The 25,431-nt window shown below is 36.6% G+C and overlaps 1 protein-coding gene across 1 annotated transcript in view; it reads right to left on the bottom strand.

Moving 5' to 3' along the window:
• Window positions 1–25,431, bottom strand: part of LOC149785748 (xylosyl- and glucuronyltransferase LARGE1-like) — a 70,859-nt gene that overhangs the window by 7,980 nt on the left and 37,448 nt on the right. The window contains exons 11-16 of the mRNA XM_089979651.1: window positions 25,105–25,230; window positions 24,662–24,823; window positions 17,533–17,841; window positions 15,246–15,398; window positions 13,248–13,354; window positions 5,177–5,249 (exon numbers count right to left, since the gene is read on the bottom strand). Coding sequence (XP_089835777.1) covers window positions 5,177–5,249; window positions 13,248–13,354; window positions 15,246–15,398; window positions 17,533–17,841; window positions 24,662–24,823; window positions 25,105–25,230 — 930 coding nt within the window. The remainder of the gene's footprint in view (window positions 1–5,176; window positions 5,250–13,247; window positions 13,355–15,245; window positions 15,399–17,532; window positions 17,842–24,661; window positions 24,824–25,104; window positions 25,231–25,431) is intronic.

The raw sequence follows: 25,431 nt of genomic DNA, 5'->3' as shown, positions 1-25,431 counted from the left end.
GGTTGAATATTTCTTGTGCAAGCATCAATCCAAGTTTCATCTGACAACAGGAACATGCTTGAAAAATGGCATAACTTGGTTCAAAATGAATTAGATTACACTAATCCCATAAAGGTCACAAGTAAAATATGAGACAATGTTCATACCAAATTATATCATAATAGGCCGAGTCATAGCACAGACTTTATAAAAAATGGTACTAGCGTTTGCCTCGCTAGGCACTCAGCATTAAGAGGTTAGTGTTAGGCCTGGTCGGCCTGGTGTGAGGATAATGTAACTGGTTGGGACATGATGCTACATGTCTGCGGCATCATGCCTTAGTGCTAGACATCACTATAAACTGTCACACTGCAGACATCATAGTGATATAACTAAAAGATTGTTAAAGCTACATTAAAATTCCAAATCACACACACACTATATCATATGTTAAACTGTTCTTAAGCTTAGCTAACAAAAATTTAGTTGATGAGACAAAACCCATAAAGGCAAATATAGGGCTATGAGATAATGTACATACCACTACTGCATTAGAATATGATGAATGGTTCTTGAGCTATGTCAAATACGAGCAACATCCCATGGGATGACTTAATATTGTCAAGAGCCATAAGTCTTGATGAGACAAAATCCATAAAATGCATAGGAAAAAATGTTCACAAAAAAGTCTGTCAAAATATGTTGAATGGTTCTCGAACTATACCAGTTACAAGCATCGTTCCATGTGAAGATATGAAGTTAATTGTCAAGGGCCATAACTCTGTCAAAAAGTTTACTGAAGAGATAAAACCTATAAAAATCACATCTAGGAAAATGAGACAGTGTACACACATAACTGCATCACAATATGTTAAATGATTCTTGAATTATGCTGGTTACAAAGATCTGGTGTGTGGGATATGACAAAGTAAGGCACATAAAAGAAGATTGATCAACAGCTAGTAGTGTTATTCAATTATTCTATTTTTAAAAACATGCAACCTGCAACTTTAAATTCTCTTCATACTATCACCTTCTAGCAAATATATATACACATGGCACATGTTAAGTTTATTTCTGAAACTGAATGGAAGTTTTGTATCACATGGATGTAAAAAGATGGGAATATATAGTTTTTTGGGAGGGAAAAACTATGTTACCTGTTACCATTGCATTGCTTTCCTTTACTGAGATCCTAGTCACCATTCCAAGATAATTACTCCCTCCTCCTGAAAAGTAAATGATCCCAGACTGACTTTAGTCACAGCCTACATACAGAATAACTTCTTCTTTTGATTTGGATCATGAGTGAAGAACATCTGAATGGGATGGGAGGTGAGAATCTTTGCAACAGTAGCTTGAAAGCATAACCTAATTAAAATTAGTTACTCCTCCAAAAGTTATATTTTAATAGCAGAATCCTACTACTGATGCATTGGTGAATTTACCATTTAGGAGGGAGGCTGATGACAGAAAATGAGTGCCTTTATCTTTATAATACGAGTATCCTACTGTAGGCTGCATACTGCAGACTGAGAGTTATCTCCTCTAAGGATGTCTAATGAAGGAGATTCCAGGCTTCCACACAAAGCGAATGAGTCTGAGTACTTCCTACTGATATGTTATCGACATGACCATAACACAATGAGGCCAAGTGAGACTGACACACCCCAGTAAGGCTAGAAACACTGTCCATATATCAAAGTTGTTTATATGTAAGGCCACTTCTTCCCAAGACCAAAATCAGTGAAGAACTATTTCTCTGGCTCCAAGCAAACACCCCTTCCTGAATAAGATGTATTGGAGTTCAGAAAGAAGTGGGATTCAGTAATGTAAATTAGTACTCTCATCATAAACCAGTCCCGATTTAGCCAGATGAACATTAAAGTTGGATCCATGGGGGACTGAGCTGGCCTTTGTGGATAGTGGGTTATGGTGTGCTTTCCAGTTTGCTATAAGCAGGAACTAGAGAGGGTGCAAGCAAAGTAAGTCTGCAGCCAAGTTCCCAGGAGGGCGAGACAAAGGTGAACTGCATAAGATCTATCATGAGAGACAGAATCCTGTTAGAGGAACACAAACACTACTGGGTTGGTGAGGAAATTCCTTTTCACATGTATAAAGTTCTCAGATGGATTGAGATCCAACTTCTCTGTGTTCTTCAGAATTGAATCTCTCAGAATACTGTAAATCAACCAGTCATCTAAATACTAGAAGATGGGATCCCTAAAGACCTCAAGTGGGTCACTGCTAACCTCATGGTAAAGGTTCTGAGGCTGAAGGTAAGCTAAACAGAAGAGCTTGAAATTGAAAATATTACTGGCTGAGGCCAAACTAGGGGTATTTTTGTGCAGATGGAAGATGTAAAGCATGCTTCCTGAATATCTATGGAGACTACCCAGTTGCAGGACCTTTTGATATTTCTGCTCAAAACAGTAAATTCCATCTTGAAGTGCTCCTCCCAGTGAAATCTGTTTACCGCAGAAAGATCAATTATGAGCCAGAACTTTCTTCTGCTGTTTTGATACCAGAAAGATCCAGGAATAGAAACCCAGAGTTTGGTCATTTTCCTCCCTCTTGACTTTGCCCTTCTGCAGATGGCAGTGTAGCTCTTTCCTTAAATGATCCAGTTTCAACTTGTAAAGATGGGATCTGTGATAAGGGAGGATATTCCCGGAAAGTTATCTGTCATATTAATGTGGAAAGATGCCCAACTAAACCCCTGAAAAGACAGCTTGATGAGTACTTATCAGGAAGCTGGGAAGATGAAGATGCTGCAGGAGAGGGTGCAGCTCCCTAGGGATGATCCCATCCCTCTTAGGGAATGGAGGATAAGTCTGAACACTTTCTCCCTTGTCCTCTCTGTTCATCTTACCTAGCAAATGATGTGCTGGAGGTAAGCCTGAACTCTGAGGCTGCAAGAGAGACTGTTGAGGCTGCACCTGATCGAGGAAATTGGGAGAATGGTGATATGGTGGTCAGGTGGTTCCACTTCTTGGCTGGATTTGACAGGCCAGGAATCACTGCCAAGGACCAGTGTTACTGGATCCTCACAAATCTTGTGACACTATGATAGGATGAGACCCAAAAGAAATCTCTGTTCTTTTTGTGGTCCAGCAAGACCTTTGACATCTTTCAGGTGGCATCCCTGAAAACGTGAGTGTGTGTGTGTGTGTGTTTTGAGATTTTTAATGTAGGTTTCACAATTTGAGTCATATTGCTATAATGTCTACAGTGTGACAGTTTATACTGATGTCTAGCACTGAGTAATCATGCTGCAGATGTGTAGCATCATATCCCACCCAGTCCCATTATCCTGACACCAGTCTCACCAGTCCTAACACTAACCTCTTAATGCTGAGCACCAAGCGAGTAAGCTGCTAATACCATTCTTATAAGTCTTTGGTATGACTTGGCCAGGGTTCAAACCTGCATCCTTCTGTATCCAAGATGGATGCTATAACCACTTAGGCCACTGGAGCTCCAATGACAGCACCACTGACATGGAGAGCATATGACATGACTACTTCCCTATAGCCTCCAGCAAGTGCTGAAGTACCATTAGAGACAAGGATTCCTAACTCAGGACACAGATCTAAAAAAATTGGCATGCCAAGTGATCATCACATGGGTAATGGCTTTAGGCTCTAAAGCCTCGAAGGCTTTTGCTGGGAGGTGCGCAGAAAGCTTAGGACACCAGTCTGAAAATCCAAACTTCATTCTCCTCATACATCTGACCTGACAAGTAGGAAGGTGCAGGGGACCCTAATGCAGGGTGAGGAACTATCATGTGAGTCCACCATGATGGAAAGGATATTGTCATGCCAAGTCTACTGCCAACGTGACACAGGATGGTCCTTCCAGGCAACTCTCTCCAGTAATGTCAAAATGGGGTTTCTGTTGTAATGTAACCCCTCACAGGGAGTGATGGAACTAACCCTACTAGCTATAGTCTTAAGATTATGGCATCACCATACATGCCAACACCCACCCCCCAAAAATCCCTCTCCTTTAACATTTTTGTCATATAAGGTCCATGAGTTATACTGATAAGGTCTCTTCTGCTTAACATTTGGTGCCATTTCTTTTAAAATAAAGACTGGTCCACTACCTAAATGTATATCAAATTAAAATGAATATGTGAGACAAATTTTCAAATTTAGGAAACTGGTCTTTTTCTTGGAAATGTCTCATTTACAGTTGCTATAAATAGAAAATAAGGAAAGTACATGTACGTCTATGATGGATAAATTACCTATTATGCTACTCTTTCACAAGCTAATCTTTTTTTAAAGAGACCCATAAGACAATAAAATGACAAAACCATTAATTTTTACTTTATTATAAAAATCTAGGAACCCAAACAAGGACCACAATGAACCCTTTAAAATTAAGAATGCAAACAAAGAAAGCACTCAAATAAAGCAAAGACTTGGGAGACAAACACTCAATGAACATAAAATGGTGTGTAATTGACCTATGTTTAAAAATTACAATGAAGGCATATTTTGATGAGCAGTAAAGCATGGGTGTACTATACACAGAGTCCAAGGAAAATAGACAAAGATATTCCAAATGTTGGCTGTGACTAAGAAGTCAGACTGGGATCATATTCTTTTAAAGTCTAGTTCACCAATACTTACGAGAGAACAGTATAATTAGCTTATACTGGGGACTTAGAGACCCAGAAAATGAAAGCAATATGATAGTAGTGGGTTTTAAATGCTATTAAGTTGGTTTGAGTGGGTGGGTGTTGGTTTTAACATCACTATTAACACATTATGGGCTGTATCATACAGAGAAAATGCAAGCTTAGTGTCTTTCCTAAGGATACACTAAGGCATTTGATCTGGGCCGGCCTATGTAGGTATCAAACCCACAACCCTTGGATTATGAAACATGCCCCACCAACTGAGTTACTGTGGTTCCTTAGTGAAGTTTATCCACAATATATAACGTCCAAATGATTTTTAACTGTTGATAGGGTAAGAATAACAAATTCTTTGCCAGTGGGATGAGAAAAGAAACTTTCACTAAGCTAGTGAAGGCAAGGAGTTGGGATTCCAGCAGGCACCATAACAGACTGGGAACTGGCAGGTGATTTTATAACTACTTTTTTACCATGATATAAAATACATGCAAAACATTCATGTAGAACTCAATGCAACAAATTTAAAAAATCCAATATCAATGAACTTACTGCATATGGTGTTGTGGCTGTCCTCCATTTGACATAATTAGTAGCCGCATGACCCTGAGGCCATACATGATACCTGAAAAAGAGTACTGAAATGAAACATGCACTGAGATAACCTCAGATCCTATTTTCTGAAATGGTGTAAATTACAGTGGAACAAACTGTTAAAGAATCATAAACAAAAGATTTACAGATCAACTTGCCCTACTCAAGTTCAAATTCGGCATGGGCAAGCTCAAGTTTCCATGTAATTTGCCCATGTGCAAGTCCAAAAAGTGAGTTCAGGTTTGTTAGTCTTCCATTGCTAATTGAAACCAGATTGACGAATAAGGAATAAATATTGCCCTTCTAACTTACCAGTTACATATAAATCATAATATTTATACGTATCCGTTATTAGCCGATGTTCAGATCCCTAACCTAGCCTCAGGCAGGTTGTTAGCGAGACAAGTGTAAAGATTTTTAATGCCTGTCACTGTCTTTATATGAGCAAGGCATTAATTGGTAATTGTATACCTTGTGAAATTTCATTGACAGGTGTGTTTGGAAAAACAAGGCACTTGTCTCAAATGATTAACCACCAGGATTTTATTCAAAGCACAATCGATGAACCAAAAATGTAACCCCTACATGTGGTATTTATGTGCTAATTAACAAGAGACCGGTAAGAAAAAATCCTGCTGGGCATACAATGGATAAAAAATAAATGTTCCCGATCTCAAAGTCAGTTTGTTAAATATTTTCATGAATGTTGGTGACAAGATGATAATTGTGAAGTATATTGCTAAAATCAGTGTTCACAACTCTTTTACTTGCGAGTATAAATTATTAATAATGTTATTATCATTATTATTATTATTATTAACTTGTTTTCCTCCTGGATGCATAATTAAATGTGCATGATCATTGAAATTTTAGACCAAGGTCCATCCATGCATTAGACAGTGGCAGATCTGGGTCAGTGCAGTTTGCAGTTGGGCTCAACTTACAAGCGAGCATATACAGTGTTCAAATCTATCAATATTTTTTCATTTTGTGGACTTACATTTTTTTATCTGCAAATAGAACTTTGTTCAGTAAATATTGATCATAGATTTTGGATACTTTGTAAATTATTGAAGATAGGTCACTGTGACTAGAGTCATATGACAGACATTACAGCTATGCATTCTCCAAGAGAAACAACATTTAATGAAATCAGCATTATTTCCTAATGTCATTATGTAAATAGTATTTCACTGTATTATATTAAGCTGTGCTTGGTTTTGTCAATGCATCTGTCTTTGAGATAATAATTTATTCATAATTTATGTTCCATGCAGACAGTACAGTGTGTCCAGGCATAATCTGTAAAGAGTATGTGTAACAATTACAGGCTATAGTGTTTGTAATGTTGGATATTGTTCTTTCACTTGAAGTGCAATGGAAAAGGCTTGCAAGCTCCATGTACCTCAGGTGAAAGTACAATATTCAACAGTAAAAATTCTGTAATAATGTTCAGATATGTAATAGGCGAATGCAAGTGAAACAACTGCGGCATCCAAATGTCAGTTTACTACACTATTTTGCTGTTTAGTCCACAAAAATCTTTATTTTTCATTATGACACAATTTTTAAGTAGTGAAATACTGGAAAAGAGGTCATAGTGTCCCAACTTTAATGTAAAATGTTTTTATTCTAAGATGCATTCTTAGTGTAAAATGTCAGTTCACTACAATATTCTGCAGTTTGGTCCATAAAACTCAGTATTTTTCATTATGACATAATTTTTATGTAGTGTTCAAAATACTGGAAAAGTGGTTATAGTGACCCAATTTTAATGTAAAATATTTTTATTCTAAGATGCATTCTTAGTGTAATAGCTAAGCTAAAAAGAGTTATGAACACATATGCATTATTTAATATGTACCGAATCCTGGAAATGTGTGAAATTCTTTATCATTCTTAGTGTACTTTTCATAACAATATGTGAATCGGTATTGGAATTAAACCTAACAAATAACAGTCACCACTTTTCTGTACCAAAACAGTAGGTCACAGTGATCCAGTGTTGGTGAGTGACACATATTCATCCCATCCCATGATACACAAAAAGAGTAAAATTTAATATTAACTGATGTTGGAATCTAAAAAATGCAGCTCAAACAGGGAGGAAGGAGACATTTTTAAATAGCAATTTTGAAACAATTCCTGAACGTGATGGCAGCGACAGTGAAGAGGACGAATTTGATGGATTTGAGCCTGTGGAGGTTGAGTGGGCAATTAAGAATGTGGACAGATTGAAGGATTTATATTATATATATTAGCGGCATTCAAGTTTGTACAGCAGTACTTGGATTATGTCAGATATCACTGCTGTGTAAATAAAAGATGTTTAGTTTCGGAATTAGTATGTTTATCAATCACTCTGTACCATCACTATCTACCAATATCTCTCTTTCTCTCTTTCTTTCTTTCTCACTCTCTCTCTCTCTCTCTCAATACATTTTTACGTAATTACAGTGAATAGTTTGTACTGTGCTCATCAGTAGTTATTTTGCCAAAATAAGTCATGTAATGAGCACGAACGGCAAATAAAACTTGACATTTAATATAAAAAAACTTTGTTTAAGCATAAATTAGAACAGAAAAAGTTGAACTCGTTCTCATATACAGAAATGATTAATTCTTACCTGAGCTCTTGTTCTTAGCTAGGAATAAAAGTGCAAACAAACAACACTCACAGCAAGTTTTCTTTAATAAAATTTATGTTTGAGTGCATTTTCCGACATGTAATTTCAAATAATTTAAAAGGTGTCACACAACTTATGACTCCAAAGAAAACGATATGTCCCAGAACATATAGTGCACAAATAAATTGCTTTTAAAATTAATTTATGGTGTCCCAACATATATGATAAATACGGTACATTATAATGTCCCAATTTCATTTGACATGCCCATCCTAAGTTGCACTCTCAGAAATTGGTTACAATAGGTTAAGTGTTAGCATTTTAGCATGAATAACAAAATGTAAGCATTTTTGTTAATAAATTATGTAAAGTACCATAGCTTAAAGGGATCAAGTTTTGTGTGTAACATGTGTTCATCCCAATGTGCACACACACTGCCTGTTTTATGTAAATATGTCTTAATATACAGGAGTTACATCCCTGACAGGAAGGATGAACAATTTTGTAAGAAATTCTAATGTCCTGGAAATTTGGTCACATCAATCTATCTCTAGTAAGCAACACACATCAACCATTATATCCAGTTTCATGGCAACAGGTAAAAAGATTGTAAGGAATACATGTCCATCCTTTAGTCCCAGTTTCATGGCAACAGGTAAAAAGATTGTAAGGAATACATATCCATCCTTTAGTCCCAGTTTCATGGCAACAGGTAAAAAGTAATGCAATTATAGCTCAGAGTCAATTTTTAAATATTGTTTTGATTCTCAATAAATCCTGGTAAGTGGATCACAATGACCCAGTTCTGGTGTACAAAATATGCTAAGTTTGCCCACATCGCAAGTTTACTGACAATAGGTGAAGCGGTATTGGAGTTATAGCGTGAACAAGAAAGACAGACAGATGGACACACACAGATGGACAGAGTAAATCCTATATACCACCCACTTGTTGACATGAAGTATAAAAGGAAGTAATCTGAACTGGATACAATGCATGATTAATGGCTATTATTCTATGGTTGTCTCCTTTTAAAAAAATGAAGTGGTCTGCATATGGGTTAATGAAGTGTAAGAGGCCCAAGGGGGTACAAGATGTTTCACATAAGGACCAATGGGGTATGAGATGGGTCACACAAGGACCAATGGGGTATGAGATGGGTCACACGAGGTCCAAGGGGTTATGAGATGGGTCACACAAGGACCAATGGGGTATGAGATGGGTCACATAAGGACCAATGGGGTATGAGATGGGTCACACAAGGTCCAAGGGGGTATGTGATAGGTCACACGAGGACCATTGGGGTATGACATAGGTCACACGAGGTCCAAGGGGGCTCACATTACATTTAAAGTTAAAGATAATAGCCATTTGCAAGCTAAACAAGGTTATGCTATTCAATAGGAGATTGAGAATCAATGGAATTTTTTAAAAATTATTCTAAGACCCAAATTGCTTGAAAAAATATTCTTACTCTGATCTGCTGACAAAAACTAGTTATAATATCCATTATTTTAGTTGACATTTTTTGGTATCTTCTGGTAAAGAAAAGAAATCCAATACCCATCCTCCCAGATACAACTTATGTAGAAAATATTTAAAACCAAAATTGTGTATGACTCTTTCATTTATAAACTTTGACTTAAATTGCCAAAGTAGTTTCTAAAATATTAAAATATGTTTCTACATGTTGATGTACAAGATAAATGGCTGTTATAAGAACAACACTGACTAGAATATGTCAGATAAGACAGTTCCCAAAAGTGTGATAACATTAAATGAAGTGGTTTTGAGGAAGATGTCAAAATAGCTTTTCACCTTGCTGTCACTGAGACAAAGAGACACATTTTTCGTTATAAATACATCGTCCAATTCTTTAATTACAATTTTACCTGTGTATTCTTTATGAGATGTGATGGATGTTTTTTTTTACCTAGTTGCTTTTGAGGCTGAATGGCTGCTATGTAAGCCATCAAGAACAAAACTTGCCCGAAAAATTTAACAAATATAACTGACTTTTGAGATATCACAATACAATGTTGAGCTGGTTGTTATGAGAATAAAGATTCTCTCATTCTCTGTGTTCATTGAACTAAGAACAGAACCACGCAGCACATTGTATATTCATCTTGTGACCTTTTCCCCACCAGTGACATCTGCGCGGGAAACCTGCCAGGTACTTAACAAGGTGTGGAGCTGGGTAAATGTTTACCAAACTATCTGAAGTGGTTAAAAAGTGACAGCCTGGATAAGGAAATAGGTCAGTGACTTCCCTTATTTTAACCTTAACTTTGGGGGGTTAGAGGGTAGGACTGAGAATATGTTTAGATATATAGCCAACTAAAGTTTCATGAAAATATATCCACTGGTTCCATTGCTATGCCTGTACATGGACAGATATCACTGATTCATATTTTCATTGGCTGTGACTTTAACCTTGATACTGGAGTCATGGCTATGGTTATGTGACACAGTCTCTAGTTATAATATATAATGCTTAATTAAAGTACTGTCTGTAGAATAGAGTTATCCTATCAATTAACATAATATGCCCAATTTTCATATCAAAATTTGTTATAACACTGGAGTTACATGATACCAGAAGTGTTCATGTCTCGATCTTAACCTTAAGAAATGACAAAGAACATGGAATGAATGAAACACACTCTCCAGTCTTTGTATACTGGCATACATATATTCTTCCCAATATTTTATGCAGCTTCAAAACTACAGCTTGGATAATCAAATATAGTACACTGACCTAATGAATGTGGTTTACAAGACACTGTCAGGCCATCATGGATCTTGATAGTGGTACAAAATGGCACATAATCCAAAAGATATCAGTTTCATTACTTACACAGCTTCTAATCTACAGCCCAAACATTAAAAGTGTGTGTGTGTATGATTTGGATTTTTAACGTAGCTTTAACAATTCTCCAGTCATATCGCTACAATGTCTGCAGTGTGGCAGTTTATAGTGATATCTAGCACTGGGGCATCATGCTGCAGACATGTAGCATGATGTCCCACCCAGTCACATTATCCTGACACCAGGTCGACCAGTCCTAACACTAACCTCTTAATGCTGAGCATCTAGCGAGGCATTTGTTAGTATCATTTTTGTAAGTCTTGGAAACTTTGTCAGTGGACAGTTGTTCACAATGTGTGACATGGTCTGTAGAACTCCACAGCAACAGGAAGAGTCAGTGACCTGGCCACATCGGACAAGGTTCACTGCACCATGACCCTGTCCTGTCTGAAAGCAGTTCAATATGGTCCACAGATGACATGGAAGGTTGAAGCCAGGAGGACAAACAGATGGCACAACTATGAGGGAGTGATTTACAACATCTGTTGAAGACCACTTGACACTCCATGATGAAATAGCAATCATATTCTCTGGCAACGAACCTAACCAGATTGGGCATCTTGAAGTCAAGCAGACTGCTGGATGTGAGGTGATGTCCATGTACAGTGGAAGTTTCTCACTGGCATAGACCTTATCAAACACTTTTGTGGTTGCTTCCTGGTGATACAGATGTGGAGAAGGAATGTTGCTGAGTACCGACATTCATGCTAATGGAATAGGATGTAGTGTTCCAGAGATTATCACATTGTTGTGTTGAGCTGGACATCAATTAACTTGGTGTGGGATGATCGTGCCCAGAGAGGAGTGCAACACTTGGCTGTTGAATAACAGGGCCAGTGCTGATGTCTTGAGTGCCTGAGCACTGGTGACCCAGGTTGAGTCAGCCAGTTTGAGGAGTAGGTTGTTTCAAGTGCAAAGATTTGCAGCAGTTTTCTTCAGGTGGTTGTAGAATGTCAGTGACCTGTTCAGAGTCATACCAAAGTATGTTGGTGTCGGGTCGTGTTTCTTTTGCTGCCCATTGAGGAAAATGCAAAGCTCATGGTTTGCATTTGCACTGTTAAGGTGGAAGATGCTGGAGAAGTCTTTGTTGCACTTGGCTGAAGATGCCATTTCTTGAAGAAGTTCATCATATCCTCCAGGTCCTTATTCAGTACCCCCCTCAAGCAAATAAGCGACTTTGGATCATGAGAGCAATATCATTTGCATACATGAATTTGAGTGACTGTGTTACAGGTAAGTCATTGATACAGACATTGAACAAACTTGGCAAAAGAATAGACTCTTGTGGGAGTCCATTAGTCTCATGCCTCCATGAGCTGCAGCTCTCTCTGATGTGCACTCTGAAGCACCTGTTGGTATAAATGTGTGTTACTATAATGCTTATCAGGAACAAATCTATAGCATCAATGTCTTTTATTATCTTTTATTATAATGCAAAAGCTGTGGCATAAATGTCTGTTACCATAATGTTTATCATTAACCCTTTACCTCATGTAAGTGCCTTTAGATGCCTTTACCCCATTCACATAGAAGTGACTTCAGATGCCTCTACCCGATTCACATTAACGCAAGTTTTGACACATCTACACCATTACCATGGAAGCATGTTTGGATGCCTGCTGTAAATATCAGCCATTCTGAGTTGGTTTTTGTTCTTTTTATAGTGCACTGCACTGTGTAACTTTGGTACATGCATATCAACTGCCTACAAAGCCATAAACTCTATGAGGTAAAGGGTTTACAAAAGCTTTGCCATCCTTGTAATTATTGCTATTAACATAATTAATATAGCCAGCCACACCCTTCTTACCCCCTGCAGGCTCAGGGATGTAAAATCAGAATAATGTGCTCTCCTGCATTTTGAATAAGATAACTAATGGAGACAGAAGCCATGGGTGGTTCAGAGGTCACAGTGCTGGACATCACTGAAAATGTGTGAGTTCAAATCTTATCAATGGATCAGCCAAGGTTGGCTACTGTGTTGTGTTCTATGGCAAGGCACTTTACTCCAATAGCCTTGGCACTAAATAACCAGATGTGTTGCTGTGCTATACAACAACAAACACCTGTCACCTGAAGGTACACACTTTTGTTTTTGTGCAGTACAACACCAAACACCATTTACCTGAAGGTTAACACCTGTGTTGCCATGCAGTACAACACCAAATATCTCTTACCTGAAGGTAAACACCTGTGTTGCCTTGCAGTACAACACCAAATACCACCTCTTACCTGAAGGTAAACACCTGTGTTGCCATGCAGTACAACACCAAACACCTCTTCTCTGAAGGTAAACACCTGTGAAGGTAAACACCTGTGTTGCCATGCAGTACAACACCAAACACCTCTTATCTTAAGGTAAACACCTGTGAAGGTAAACACCCATGTTGCCATGCAGTATAGTACCAAACACATCTTACCTGAAGGTAAATACCTGTGTTGCTTTGCAGCACAACACCAAATACCACCTCTTACCTAAAGGTAAACACCTGTGTTGCTTTGCAGTACAACAAAAAAAAACACCTCTTACCTGAAGGTAAATAATGACCCCTCGTCTAGCATATTCAATAACTCTGCCTTACTGGTGGGAAATGTCAGTCTGTATCGTTGTGTTTCAAACGCTGGCACAATAAATGCCTGCAAAGAAACTGTACATTAGATATCAAAGCAGGTTAAAAACTAAAAATTTACAATTACCAGATCATGTAATGGAGTCAAAACATGAATGGCCTTTTTCAAGCTCTGCAATGGCTACATGATGATTTGGGCTTTCTTCTGGCCCTTCTTAAAGAGTCCAATGATAACACACAAAAATCACAATCCATGGTAGCGTGAGTTCTTATTTGATTTGGCAGGTGCTTGTATTATAGTTTTTTTCTTCAAAGTCAACTTAAAACCATAACAAGTTAAACAAAATATACATACAAAACCACAAATTTGTTTCTTCCAAGTCAGCATAAAGAACTCCTCTAATATGATATACAAATACATTGAGGCCTTAAGAGCAAGATGTGTATATTTTATAAGGCATAGAAATACACTGCAGTGTGATAGTTTACAGTGATGTCTAGCACTGGGGCATCATGCCACAGACATGTAGTATGATGTCCCACCCAATCACATTATCCAGACACCAGGCTGACCAGTCCTAACACTTTCCTCTTAATGCTGAGCACCTAGCGAGGCCACTGCTAGTACCATTGTTGTAAGTCTTTGATATGACTTGGCCTGGGTTCAAACCCATGGCTGCCTGTATATGGCAGACAAATTTACCCACATAGGCCACCAGAGTGGTCTAGCAGCTTTATAAATCTGCCGTTAAATGTTGATATCTACCCAACTTTTGCCACGTAATAAATCTATGGCTAAATGTTTATATCTACCTGATTTTGCAGTTTTATAAATCTGTGGCTAAAAATTGACATCTACATGATCCAAAGAGTCTTGGTATGCTTGTCATGTATATTTTTGGGGTACATGAGTTGAAAAGAAAGCTTTGATCTATACTGCCCAAAGAAAACCGAAACATGTATCTTTAATTGATTGATTTCCTCACACCTGACAAGATACCTTAACTGAGGGATTTCCTTATATCTGACACAATTGAGGGATTTCCTTATACCTGACAAGATTGAGGAATTTCTTTATACCTGACACGACTGAGGGATTTCCTTATACCTGACATGATTGAGGGATTTCCTTATACCAGACAAGATACCTTCAACTGATGGATTTCCTTATATCTGACATGATTGAGGGATTTCCTTACACCTGACAAGGTTGAGGAATTTCTTTATACCTGACATGACTGAAGGATTTCCTTATACCTGACATGACTGACTGAGGGATTTCCTTACACCTGACAAGATACCTTCAACTGAGGGATTTCCTTACACCTGACAAGATTGAGCGATTTCCTTATACCTGACACGATTGAGGGATTTCCTTATACCTGACACGATTGAGGGATTTCCTTATACCAGACAAGATACCTTCAACTGAGGGATTTTCTTACACCTAAAAAGACTGAGGGATTTCCTTACACCTGACAAGATTGAGGGATTTCCATGCACTTGATAAAATACAGTACTATCTTGGCAATACACAGTCTGAACTACCATACATACTTGTTATAACTTGATTCCAAAATGCAAAATACACAGACCCAGAACTTCCATTGCATAATGCACTGGAAGATTGGGTCAAATCAGTTTCTTAGAGGTAATCAGTAGAAGAAATAACAGAGACACAGTTGAACTCTACTTATAAAGAAGTATTCAAAGTACCCATTCTTGATGCTAATCCTAAACAAATCTTTATTTTTCACTTCCCTACCCAAAAATGCAGTGTGTTAAGTTTGGTCCCATTAATTATGTGTGTGCACATGATTTTAAAACTTGGACCATGTAGTTCTATGGAACCATGGGAGAAAAAAAGTCAGTCACAGCAACTTGACGGGTCAGTTGGAGAATAGCAAGCAAAGAAATTATGAGACACTATGACATAATTAATTTTTATTTTTACTTACCGTTTTCTGTGTTATTTCTGCCCTTGACACTACATTCTTCATGTACTCGTACAAACCATACATTGGTAGAAAATCTATGTCTGACAGAAAGATATACTGTGTCTGTGCCTGCTGTAATGCTACATTCCTAAGGTAGTTGACTGGATGGAATTGCTGAAATTATATAAAAGAATGTACGTAATACTACATTCCTCAGGTAGATGCCTGGATGGAATGGCTGAAATGGTACAAAAGAATGTATGTAATGATGTAGAGTATAAACAATCAAAAACATTTTAACACTTAACATTATTTTGTATTTTTGATTACATCATACATTACAACACAGACAGTCATGTCCAATAGTCAACATGAAGGATCTTACACAAATTTATGATATGAGTCAAATAATTTCATTGTTTGGTCAGCAAAATATTGAAATTATTTAACAAGTTCAATAAATTTCATTTCAAATGAGCACTCACGTAATATCCTATTCATTAGATGACAAGACACTCATTTTACTGGACCCTAAAGAAAAATAGTGTAGTGAATAAATGAAATACATTTATTAAAGATTCCTCTGATGTTATGCCTTTCCTTGGCATAGCATTACATGGAGAAATCACATATGTTACATATATAAAAATTATGACATGGGTTCATTAAAATAAATTACACATAGTCATGTGATAAAATATATTATTAAATAAAGGCATCATTTGAATTTCAAGGAATTTAAAAAAATAACATGATTCATTAATATATCTCCTCATATTTATTAATCAAAGTCCCTGAAGTAGATGGTGGTACATGTAAGTTGTAAAATCAACCCTCTTCTGAGTAAGGGATGTAACTCCCTCGACCTTTTACATATTCTACTAATTATTATGACTGAGTAATGTATTTGAAGTAGAAACCAATTTTGTAGGATGTTTCTTTGATAATACCTAACCATCATAATATCGGCACATCCTCCCCCACATTTACATTAAACCTGATAGATCATGCACATCTGTTCCAGTAGTAACTAACATGTGGACGAGATGTGATGCAAATTCCTCCATCCTAGGGGAGATCACTCTTTAACTACCATCTAGGTGGCTTGATGACTTTTAGCAATTTTGTTGCTAAGAAGAAGCTTGGGAGTAGTTAAACCAATGGCAAGCTTCATCTGGTCATGGATCTGAAGTTCATTAAAGTTCTTCATATCAATATGCTTTCTTTTGTTGTTGTTGTATTAATGGTGGAGGAAGAACTCGGGAAAACCCCGAGAAGAACCACCGACCCACGAGAAGCTACTGGCAAGCTTTCTCACATACCCACATTGGCCGAATCCTGGACTCGAACCCACGTAGACAGAGGTGAGATGGCAGTGATCCGTAACGGAGAGCGCTTTAGACCACTCGGCCACTCGGGGCCCCCATGCTTTCTTTTAAAGTCTGTTGAGTGGTTTTTGAGAAGTTGTATAAAGACTTTGATATTTGTAATAATGGTAACAATATTTGATGTTGGATAGGCATTATTTGTATAAACCTGCAAACCATCACCACCACCACCACCCCAATGCCAGGATGCTTTCTGTCAAACTTGGTCAAATTCTGTTTAGCATTTTTGAGAAAATTGTTTGTATAAAACTGAAAGCCCTCTATACCAGGATGCCTTATGCCAAATTTGGTAACATTCTGTTAAGTGGTTTTTGCAAATTTGTTAAGATACTTTTCTATTTTCAGTCATGGTGGTGCTATTTGACAACATATCATTGTTGTTTGTATAAAAGTGAAATCCCTCTATACCAGGATGCCTTATGCCAAATTTAGTAAACTTCAGATAGGTGGTTTTTGAGAATTTGTTTAAAGACTTTTCTACTTTAAGCAATGGCAAAAACTGGCTTAAAACTGAAAGCCCTCTATGCCAGTATGCTTGATGTAAAAGTTTGTCAAATTATTTTAAAAAATTTTCAGAAGGAGTTATTAAAGGTTTGTGTATTTTTAGTAATTATGGCCATATTTAATGGTAGGACAGCATTGTTTGTATAAACCTGAAAAGAATTCCTGCCAAGATGTCATCTGCCAAGTCTGGTTGCAAAAGAAATTGTCTGGATAGTTTTTGAGAAGAATTAAAATAGCAATTGTTGATGGACACCTGACAGATGATGAACGATACACAATGGATGTAGGACTATACTACCAGGTCACCTACTCTTATGAATGGATGCATAAACATGGGTATCACTATATGCCACAGCAAAGAACAGGGTGATGGTGATGGTAATACTGGAAGTGTTGAATGGGGTAAACAGACTTACCCCATCTCTATAAACAACGTGGTATCCAATATTTTTACGTATCATCAGGATTTCCGATCCCAATGCATAGCGTAGAAACTGTTGTGCTTCAGCATCAGACATGTACAATGCAAGACTTATTGGGCCCTCCCAGTGTTTACAGATTGTCTCCAACATTTGTAAACGGTCCATACTCAGCTGGGCAACAAGTGTAACATCATTTTCAGTTGGCATGTAATTATAGTCCAGGTAATACAGGTGGGTTCTATGAACTAATAACCACTCTCTTCGAAAATCATAGCATTCATCATCTTCATTTATTGCACTGATCTGAAAAAATATTAATGAAAATATTTCACAATTACGGTCATAATGTTCCAAGGAACCTAATGTCTTAACAGCATGTGTTTGACACTATATCCACTGTAACCAACTTTCTTAGATTTTCACCCAAAACATGAAAACTGTTGACAACAATGCTTAAGCAGGCAAGACAAAAGAGGAACTTCTCATATATCACTGTATAAACTTTAGACCTATTGCAAAATATTTATACATTTTCAGCTGAATATAACAGCTTACGTTCAAGGTATAGTCTCTATAATACTGAAACATTATTTACCGTACAACAAAGAAACACGCTTTCTGCTTAAAAAGGCAAGACAGAAAGACCGGAATTCCTAGCATATTAATGTCTATGATTTAGGCCTATGGTAACATATTACCATCTCTGCTGTAGGGCTATGGCAAGATATTAGTGTCTATTTATTCTTCAGACCCATGGTAAGATATTAGTGTCTATGCTGCAGGCCTATGGTACCATATTAGTGTCTATGTTGTAGGCCTATGGTACCATATTAGTGTCTGCTGCAGGCCTATGGTACCATATTAGTGTCTATGTTGTAGACCTATGGTACTATATTAGTGTTTATGCTGTAGGCCTATGGTATCATATTAGTGTATATGCCTATGGTACCATATGAGTGTCTATGTTGTAGGCCTATGGTACCATATTAGTGTTTATGCTGTAGGCCTATGGTACCATACTAGTGTTTAAACAGTAGGCCTATGGTACCATATTAGTGTATATGCTGTAGGCTTATGGTACTATATTAGTGTATATGCTGTAGACCTATAGTACCATATTAGTGTTTAAGCAGTAGGCCTATGGTACCATATTAGTGTATATGCTGTAGGCCTATGGTACCATATTAGTATTTATGATGCAGGCCTATGGTACCATATTAATGTTTATGCTGTAGACCCATGGAACCTTATATATATATATGCATCATAAATACTAATATGGTACCATAGGCCTACAGCATATACACTAATATGGTACCATAGGCCTACTGCTTAAACACTAATATGGTATATATATATATATATATATATATATATATATATATATATATATATATATATATATATATATATATATATATATATATATATATATATATATATATATTTATTTATATTCCACTGTCCATGATTCTAGGACAGTAAATTGATTAAGTTTAAGACATAACAACATTATTTTTCATAACAGTAATTAAATACACAAAAATGTCATTTCACAATTTATGTACATCTCAATTAAATGCCAAATTGTTGTACTTAATAAGTGTCAGCAGATAAGCAAGTGTAAACATTAATTAGCACATGTTATTCCAGCAGGTGGATCTTCACCATGTGGTTCCAATGTAATGCTGACATTCTCAAGTGCAATCACACGTTATTCCAGCAGGTGGATCTTCACCATGTGGTGTCAATGTAATTCTGACATTCTCAAGTGCAATCACATGTTATTCCAGCAGGTGGATCATCACCATGTGGTTCCAATGTAATGCTGACATTCTCAAGCGCAATCACACGTTATTCCAGCAGGTGGATCTTCACCATGTGGTTTCAATGTAATGCTGACATTCTCAAGTACAATCACATGTTATTCCAGCAGGTGGATCTTCACCATGTGGTTTCAATGTAATGCTGACATTCTCAAGTGCAATCACATGTTATTCCAGCAGGTAGATCTTCACCATACGGTTTCAATGTAATGCTGACATTCTCAAGTGCAATCACATGTTATTCCAGCAGGTGGATCATCACCATGTGGTTCCAATGTAATGCTGACATTCTCAAATGCAATCACATGTTATTCCAGCAGTTGATCATCATCATGTGGTTTCAATGTAATGCTGACATTCTCAAGTGCAATCACACGTTATTCCAGCAGGTGGATCTTCACCATGTGGTTTCAATGTAATGCTGACATTCTCAAGTGCAATCACATGTTATTCCAGCAGGTGGATCTTCACCATGTGGTTTCAATGTAATGCTGACATTCTCAAGTGCAATCACATGTTATTCCAGCAGGTGGATCTTCACCATGTGGTTTCAATGTAATGCTGACATTCTCAAGTACAATCACATGAGTAACAAAGTTTAAAATAACACGACTGAGAGTACTTGAGTTGGTGTCGGAAGGCTTGAAATTTCTATTTAATTTATTACTTTTGCAAATCCTCTGAAAAATTAGATTACAAAATCACACATTTCTGTAAGAGAGTGTCAGTGTTAGGATGTGGTGGTAGATGCTGTGGTGTTTTCAGAGAAGTAATATTACTACCTGTGAAGTAGTTTCCCCATCTAATGTTGGTGGTTTTATACTAGCACTCTTCTTTTGTCAACCTCATAGACAAGGGTTGGGCAATGATTTTTCACAGGTGGGCCACTCAAAAATGTTTGGTAAGTCATCACTGGCTGCACATTTCTACTATATTAATGAAATTACCTCACAATCTATAGCTTAAAGATCTCATTATATTCTTTCCACAACAAAGTAAATACACTAAATAGCAATTAGCTGAATTCATGTTTCTCCAAAGCTTATCTTAGGACTAAATTCATACTGTAAATCTAGTAGTTTCCTGAATGGCCAGTAGTCATGGTGGGTCATATAGAAATGTTAGATGGGCCTGATCCAGCCCTCAGGCCATATTTTGCCCACCCATTTCATAGACCATCCACATCTCCATACGTCTTAAAAATTCTCTTGGTCTACTTCAATGTTCATGCGGAACTTGCCCAGTGACAAGAAAGAGGCATCTCCTTCATACAGATGACTGGATGGTGAGACAGCATAATACAGTACTGCAGTATGATGTAATGGGTCATTATGATTCTGAGAGAACCCAAGTCATCCAGACTTATAGGCCCAAATGCAGGGGGACTTATGCCCACTGGGCTGTCTAAAAATGGAGTAGACACTCCCCCAGATGTTCAAAATTAGCTAATGAGGTTTTGAACAGGTGTACAAACAGAAATTGCCCAAATTAAAAATACTGCCTAGTCATCTCCTGCACTAAGCAACACACCCGTAGACAGATATACAGGCAGAAACTGACCCAAATTAAAAAAACTGCCTTGTCATCTCCTGCACTAAGCAACACACCTGTAGACAGATGTACAGACAGAAACTGACCCAAATTAAAGACATTGCCTAGTCACCTCCTACACTAAGCAACACACCTGTAGCTCTAGCAATGATAAGAAGACTGTAAGGATGGCAAAACTGCAGCACTGTGCTCCTCCAATTTTGCTGTTGTAATGGTAGCAGATGGTGTCAAAAATCTCATTTTCAGTGGGGGGGGGGGGTGGACCCAACACCACCATCCCCCCAAACTTTCAACTGGTTCTATCTTGGGGTAGATACCAAAACATCCTACTACTCATTGCGATATCTGACCCTTTTCTCTGTTTTTAATGCTTTTTCACAGTGCAGTTGACCAACTATTCTCTGATCAGATGATGCATATACTGTAGGTCCCAGATTATTGTGTATATTGTATAGATGAGGCATGTGTCATGAGTCCTTGAACTTGGTCTTGAACTTATTATGCTGGGGACATCTTGTATCATTGTTTAACTCAAATGACATGAAAAAATGTAATAAATTAACAATTCCCAACATATTACTAATTCATAAAACCAACATCCATTAATAACTGAGTTAGTAAAAACAGTGAGTGCGAACACATGAACAACTGCATGCATCAACGATACCACGTTAAAGCATATTGTTTGAATTTTCAAGAAATCCATGAATGTGTTGAATACACCCACAACTTTGTCAAAATCCCAAAATAATGAAATCCACCTCCATCAGATTCCTTACTACAAATTAAAAACCCAAATTCTAGAAAAAGACCACAAAGACAGCAAAATATGTTTGGGAGTTTCACAGTAGAATGTTGCCCGTACTGTAGCAAAACCTAAAACCTAGCAAGTCATAGTATCAGCAAGGGGAGGTAAAGGGTAGGAGTTGATGGCCTTGATCTACATGATCTTGATGGAAAAGACGATTTTTTTTGCCTTGCTGACAGAGCTTGATTCAGGAGATATCAAGCTTATTTTAGTAATATTAATGTGATTGGGGAATTCTTTGGTCATTATGTTATCAATGTCTGCCTACCAGAGTTAACAAATAATTTTGATTATTCACTAGAATTATTTCTCTTGGAAAACCCACTAGTTCATGAACTGGGATAAAACAATATTATTCAACTTGTTTGCTAAATTTTATATCAAATGGACACATCTTAATGCCTCTAATATACAAGAATAATATGATGAAATAGCATATCCTGCAAATATTTTGTGCATAACATGCTCATGAGTTAATGGAAATTATGTCAAAACATTTTAGTGATCAGGCTTTCAGTGTATTTGCCACATGATACAGAGAAATTTTAATTTCTTCTTATTTCTGATGAAATGTAAGAAACTTTGTCCTGGTTGGCAAAATAAACTTTCTCAAGTAGTTGCCTATCTTTCCAATGGAAAAAAACCAGACATATTTGAGCATCTAGTGTACCTGAAAAATTCTACACCAAGGAATCCTCCAATCCTGATCTATCACCTATTCAAGTTCAGACATCTTCCATTATTAACCAGAATTTCTGTTAATAATTCTTCTCTTTATATGAAATGTTTCTTTTGGCAGGAAAAGAAGTTGTTTGCAAAATGATGCCTTTCTGTGTCAAGAAATGCAGAATGATGCCTTTCCGAATTAAATAATGCAAAATGATGTCTTTTGTATTAAGAAATGCAAAATGATGCCGCTGTGTGTTAAAAAAATGCAAAATGATACCTTTCTGTGTTAAGGAATGCAAAATGATGTCCTTCTGTGTTAAGAAATGCAAAATGATGCCTTTTGTGTTAAGAAATGCAAAATGATGCCTTTCTGTGTTAAATCAATGCAAAATGATACCTTTTGTGTTAGGAAATGCAGTCGCTTACATCATTTATAATACCCTGAAGATAAATTATGCCAGCAGATGTCAGTGACCTTAAGGCAAAAATATGCTGACAATGGGATGAAAAAATGATCAATTTATAAATAAATTTTAATGAATCCCAATCTGAAAATTTGAATCACTACTGGTAATTTTAGTTATTGCAATTATCAAAATATTCTTTTGAAAAATTTCAGTAGTGCAAGTATTTGAGCACTGTTGTAAGAGTCATGATATGTATGAGTTGCTACAACTTTTAATTAAGAACTGGACTTCATACAGTGTGACCCCACTATAACATGGTAGGTGGAAGCCATAGAATCTGACCATCTTATAGACCGAACCGTGTTATAAGCAACCAGGTCAGTTTGCTGAAGAAAATGGTGCATGTACCCCAAAAAATGTGTGTGGGGGGTGGGGTAGGTAATAAATGCGGGCAGTAAAATATGTGCTTCATTGGCACATTTACCATCTTAAATCAATGCATATTAATGAGAAATACACCTGTAGTGAAAAAAGAGAAAGCATATAGATAATATTTAACTTTATTTAGGGAAACCACGGATCAGTACATATACGTGTATACTGTTTATATATACATGTCTAATGTATAGCATGAATAAAGTATCAACACTGTACTCACCCATGAATCACATCACATACACTGAATCCATAATACAAGTAATTCCATTGAAAATATGCAAACACACAGAGTTACAATATTCAGTAATTTTGTCACAGGTCATTTGGGTCTGAATTCAGTCAAAAAACATAGCACAATCACGTAACGAATGAAGCTCATTTACTTTTCAGTATGTCAAGTCTGTAAAAGTTAGTTTGCATTTTAAGCTGCCGTTGGTAATGTTCGTAAGCATATAAACCTTTTCCCTACAAAAAGGAAACTTTCCCTGAATAAACCTTTTACACGTTATTTTTTGTACTTTTAAGAAGAAAAAAACTATTTTTTCATGTACATGAAAAATACATAAAATTTCAGAAGCCACACCACAATCGTCTTGTATTATTCATGCGCAAGCTCTATAATAAACCTTTTACATTTTTTTCATACTTTTAAGAAAGACATTTTTATCGTGTATAAAAAAAATACATGTATTGAAAAATTTGGGAGCCACACCACGACCATGTTATATCCGCATTCGTGTTATAATGGAGCGTGCTATAGCGGGGTCACACTGTATTTTACAAAAGTCATAAAGCTTGAAAAGTGATTAAACAATGCAAGAACAACCATATGAAATACAATTCTTATTATTACAGTTATAAAAATAATTACAAATAATGAATCTCAAGAATAACAGAACTATATTTTAGCCATTGTTCATAATATTGTCAAACACATGAATATATAATAAGTTCCTTCCTGGTGTTATAAACTTTCAGGTTTTCTGTATCCCATGATGTGATTTTAGCAAATCTAAATGCTTGTTACCAAAGCTTGGTAAAAATATATAATAATGTACTAATACCTTCTAGGTTTGCAAGTCAAATGATGCAATTTTAACCACTCCAAATGCTTGTTAGGAATGCTTGATGAAGTGAGAAAAATTTGTAATTATTTGCAACTGAAGTACAATTTATGAAATGAATAATTATTTCAAATTGTTGAGATAAATCAAACCCGTATATAATCACTAGGATTTTAGTCTTTTCAAAAACCACTATTAGCATCCAATAGTATCTCCCATGACCTAAGTATCTCATACCTGTGAGTTTACCCATGTCCCATGACCTAAGTATCTCATACCTGTGAGTTTATCCATCTCCCATGACCTAAGTATCTCATACCTGTGAATTTACCCATCTCCCATGACCAAAGTATCTCATACCTGTGAATTTACATAACTTGAAGCATTATTTGTTCCACATCCAAACAGCTCACGTCGCAGTAGGTTGCCATCATACTCAAGGAATGTCAAGTAAAGGTTGCGGAAAAACTCAATGTGTTTATTCTTCACCTTGATTTTGCTTGGTGAATTCCAATGTATTATCTGCAATGAACATATAAAATAATAAAAACACATTTAAACAAGCTGAAAAAAGATACTGATAGAAGAAAATACTGGCTCATCTCACAATGCATTTATAAAGGAAGTAATGTCATGAGTATATACTAAATTCCATATATATATATATATATATATATATATATATATATATATATATATACACACACACACACACAATTCGTTACATCAAGACTAGATTCTACAATTTGGCTAGTGTTACGCTATCACGAATATATTTTAAACATTAATAAATTCTGAATTACCTTAAGATCAGATACTTCACTGTAACAGTGTTCACTGCGGGTATTATCACTGAGCTGGACATTCCACTGACAGGGTAGGTGATACACTAAGTGTGGGTGTTGCTTTATTACTGCATTGAATATATCCTGCAACCAGACAGGAAGAAAAGCATGTCACACAGCTCAATAATATCTAGTCAAGAAGATGAATAAAAGCAGTAAACAGAATAAAATGAGATCCAAGTGGGCCCGATATCCTTCCAGGCTCGCAATTAGTGAAAATAGGGATAAAAATTAGTGATACTGGACATGAATTAGTGAAAAATACCATGACAGTAACTCCATCTA

Source organism: Sinohyriopsis cumingii, chromosome 13, assembly GCF_028554795.1.
Source record: "Sinohyriopsis cumingii isolate HCF-2022 chromosome 13, ASM2855479v2, whole genome shotgun sequence".
Lineage (NCBI taxonomy): Eukaryota > Metazoa > Mollusca > Bivalvia > Unionida > Unionidae > Sinohyriopsis > Sinohyriopsis cumingii.
Note: the sequence above shows the minus strand (reverse complement) of the source record. Positions and strands in the feature narration are given on the sequence as shown.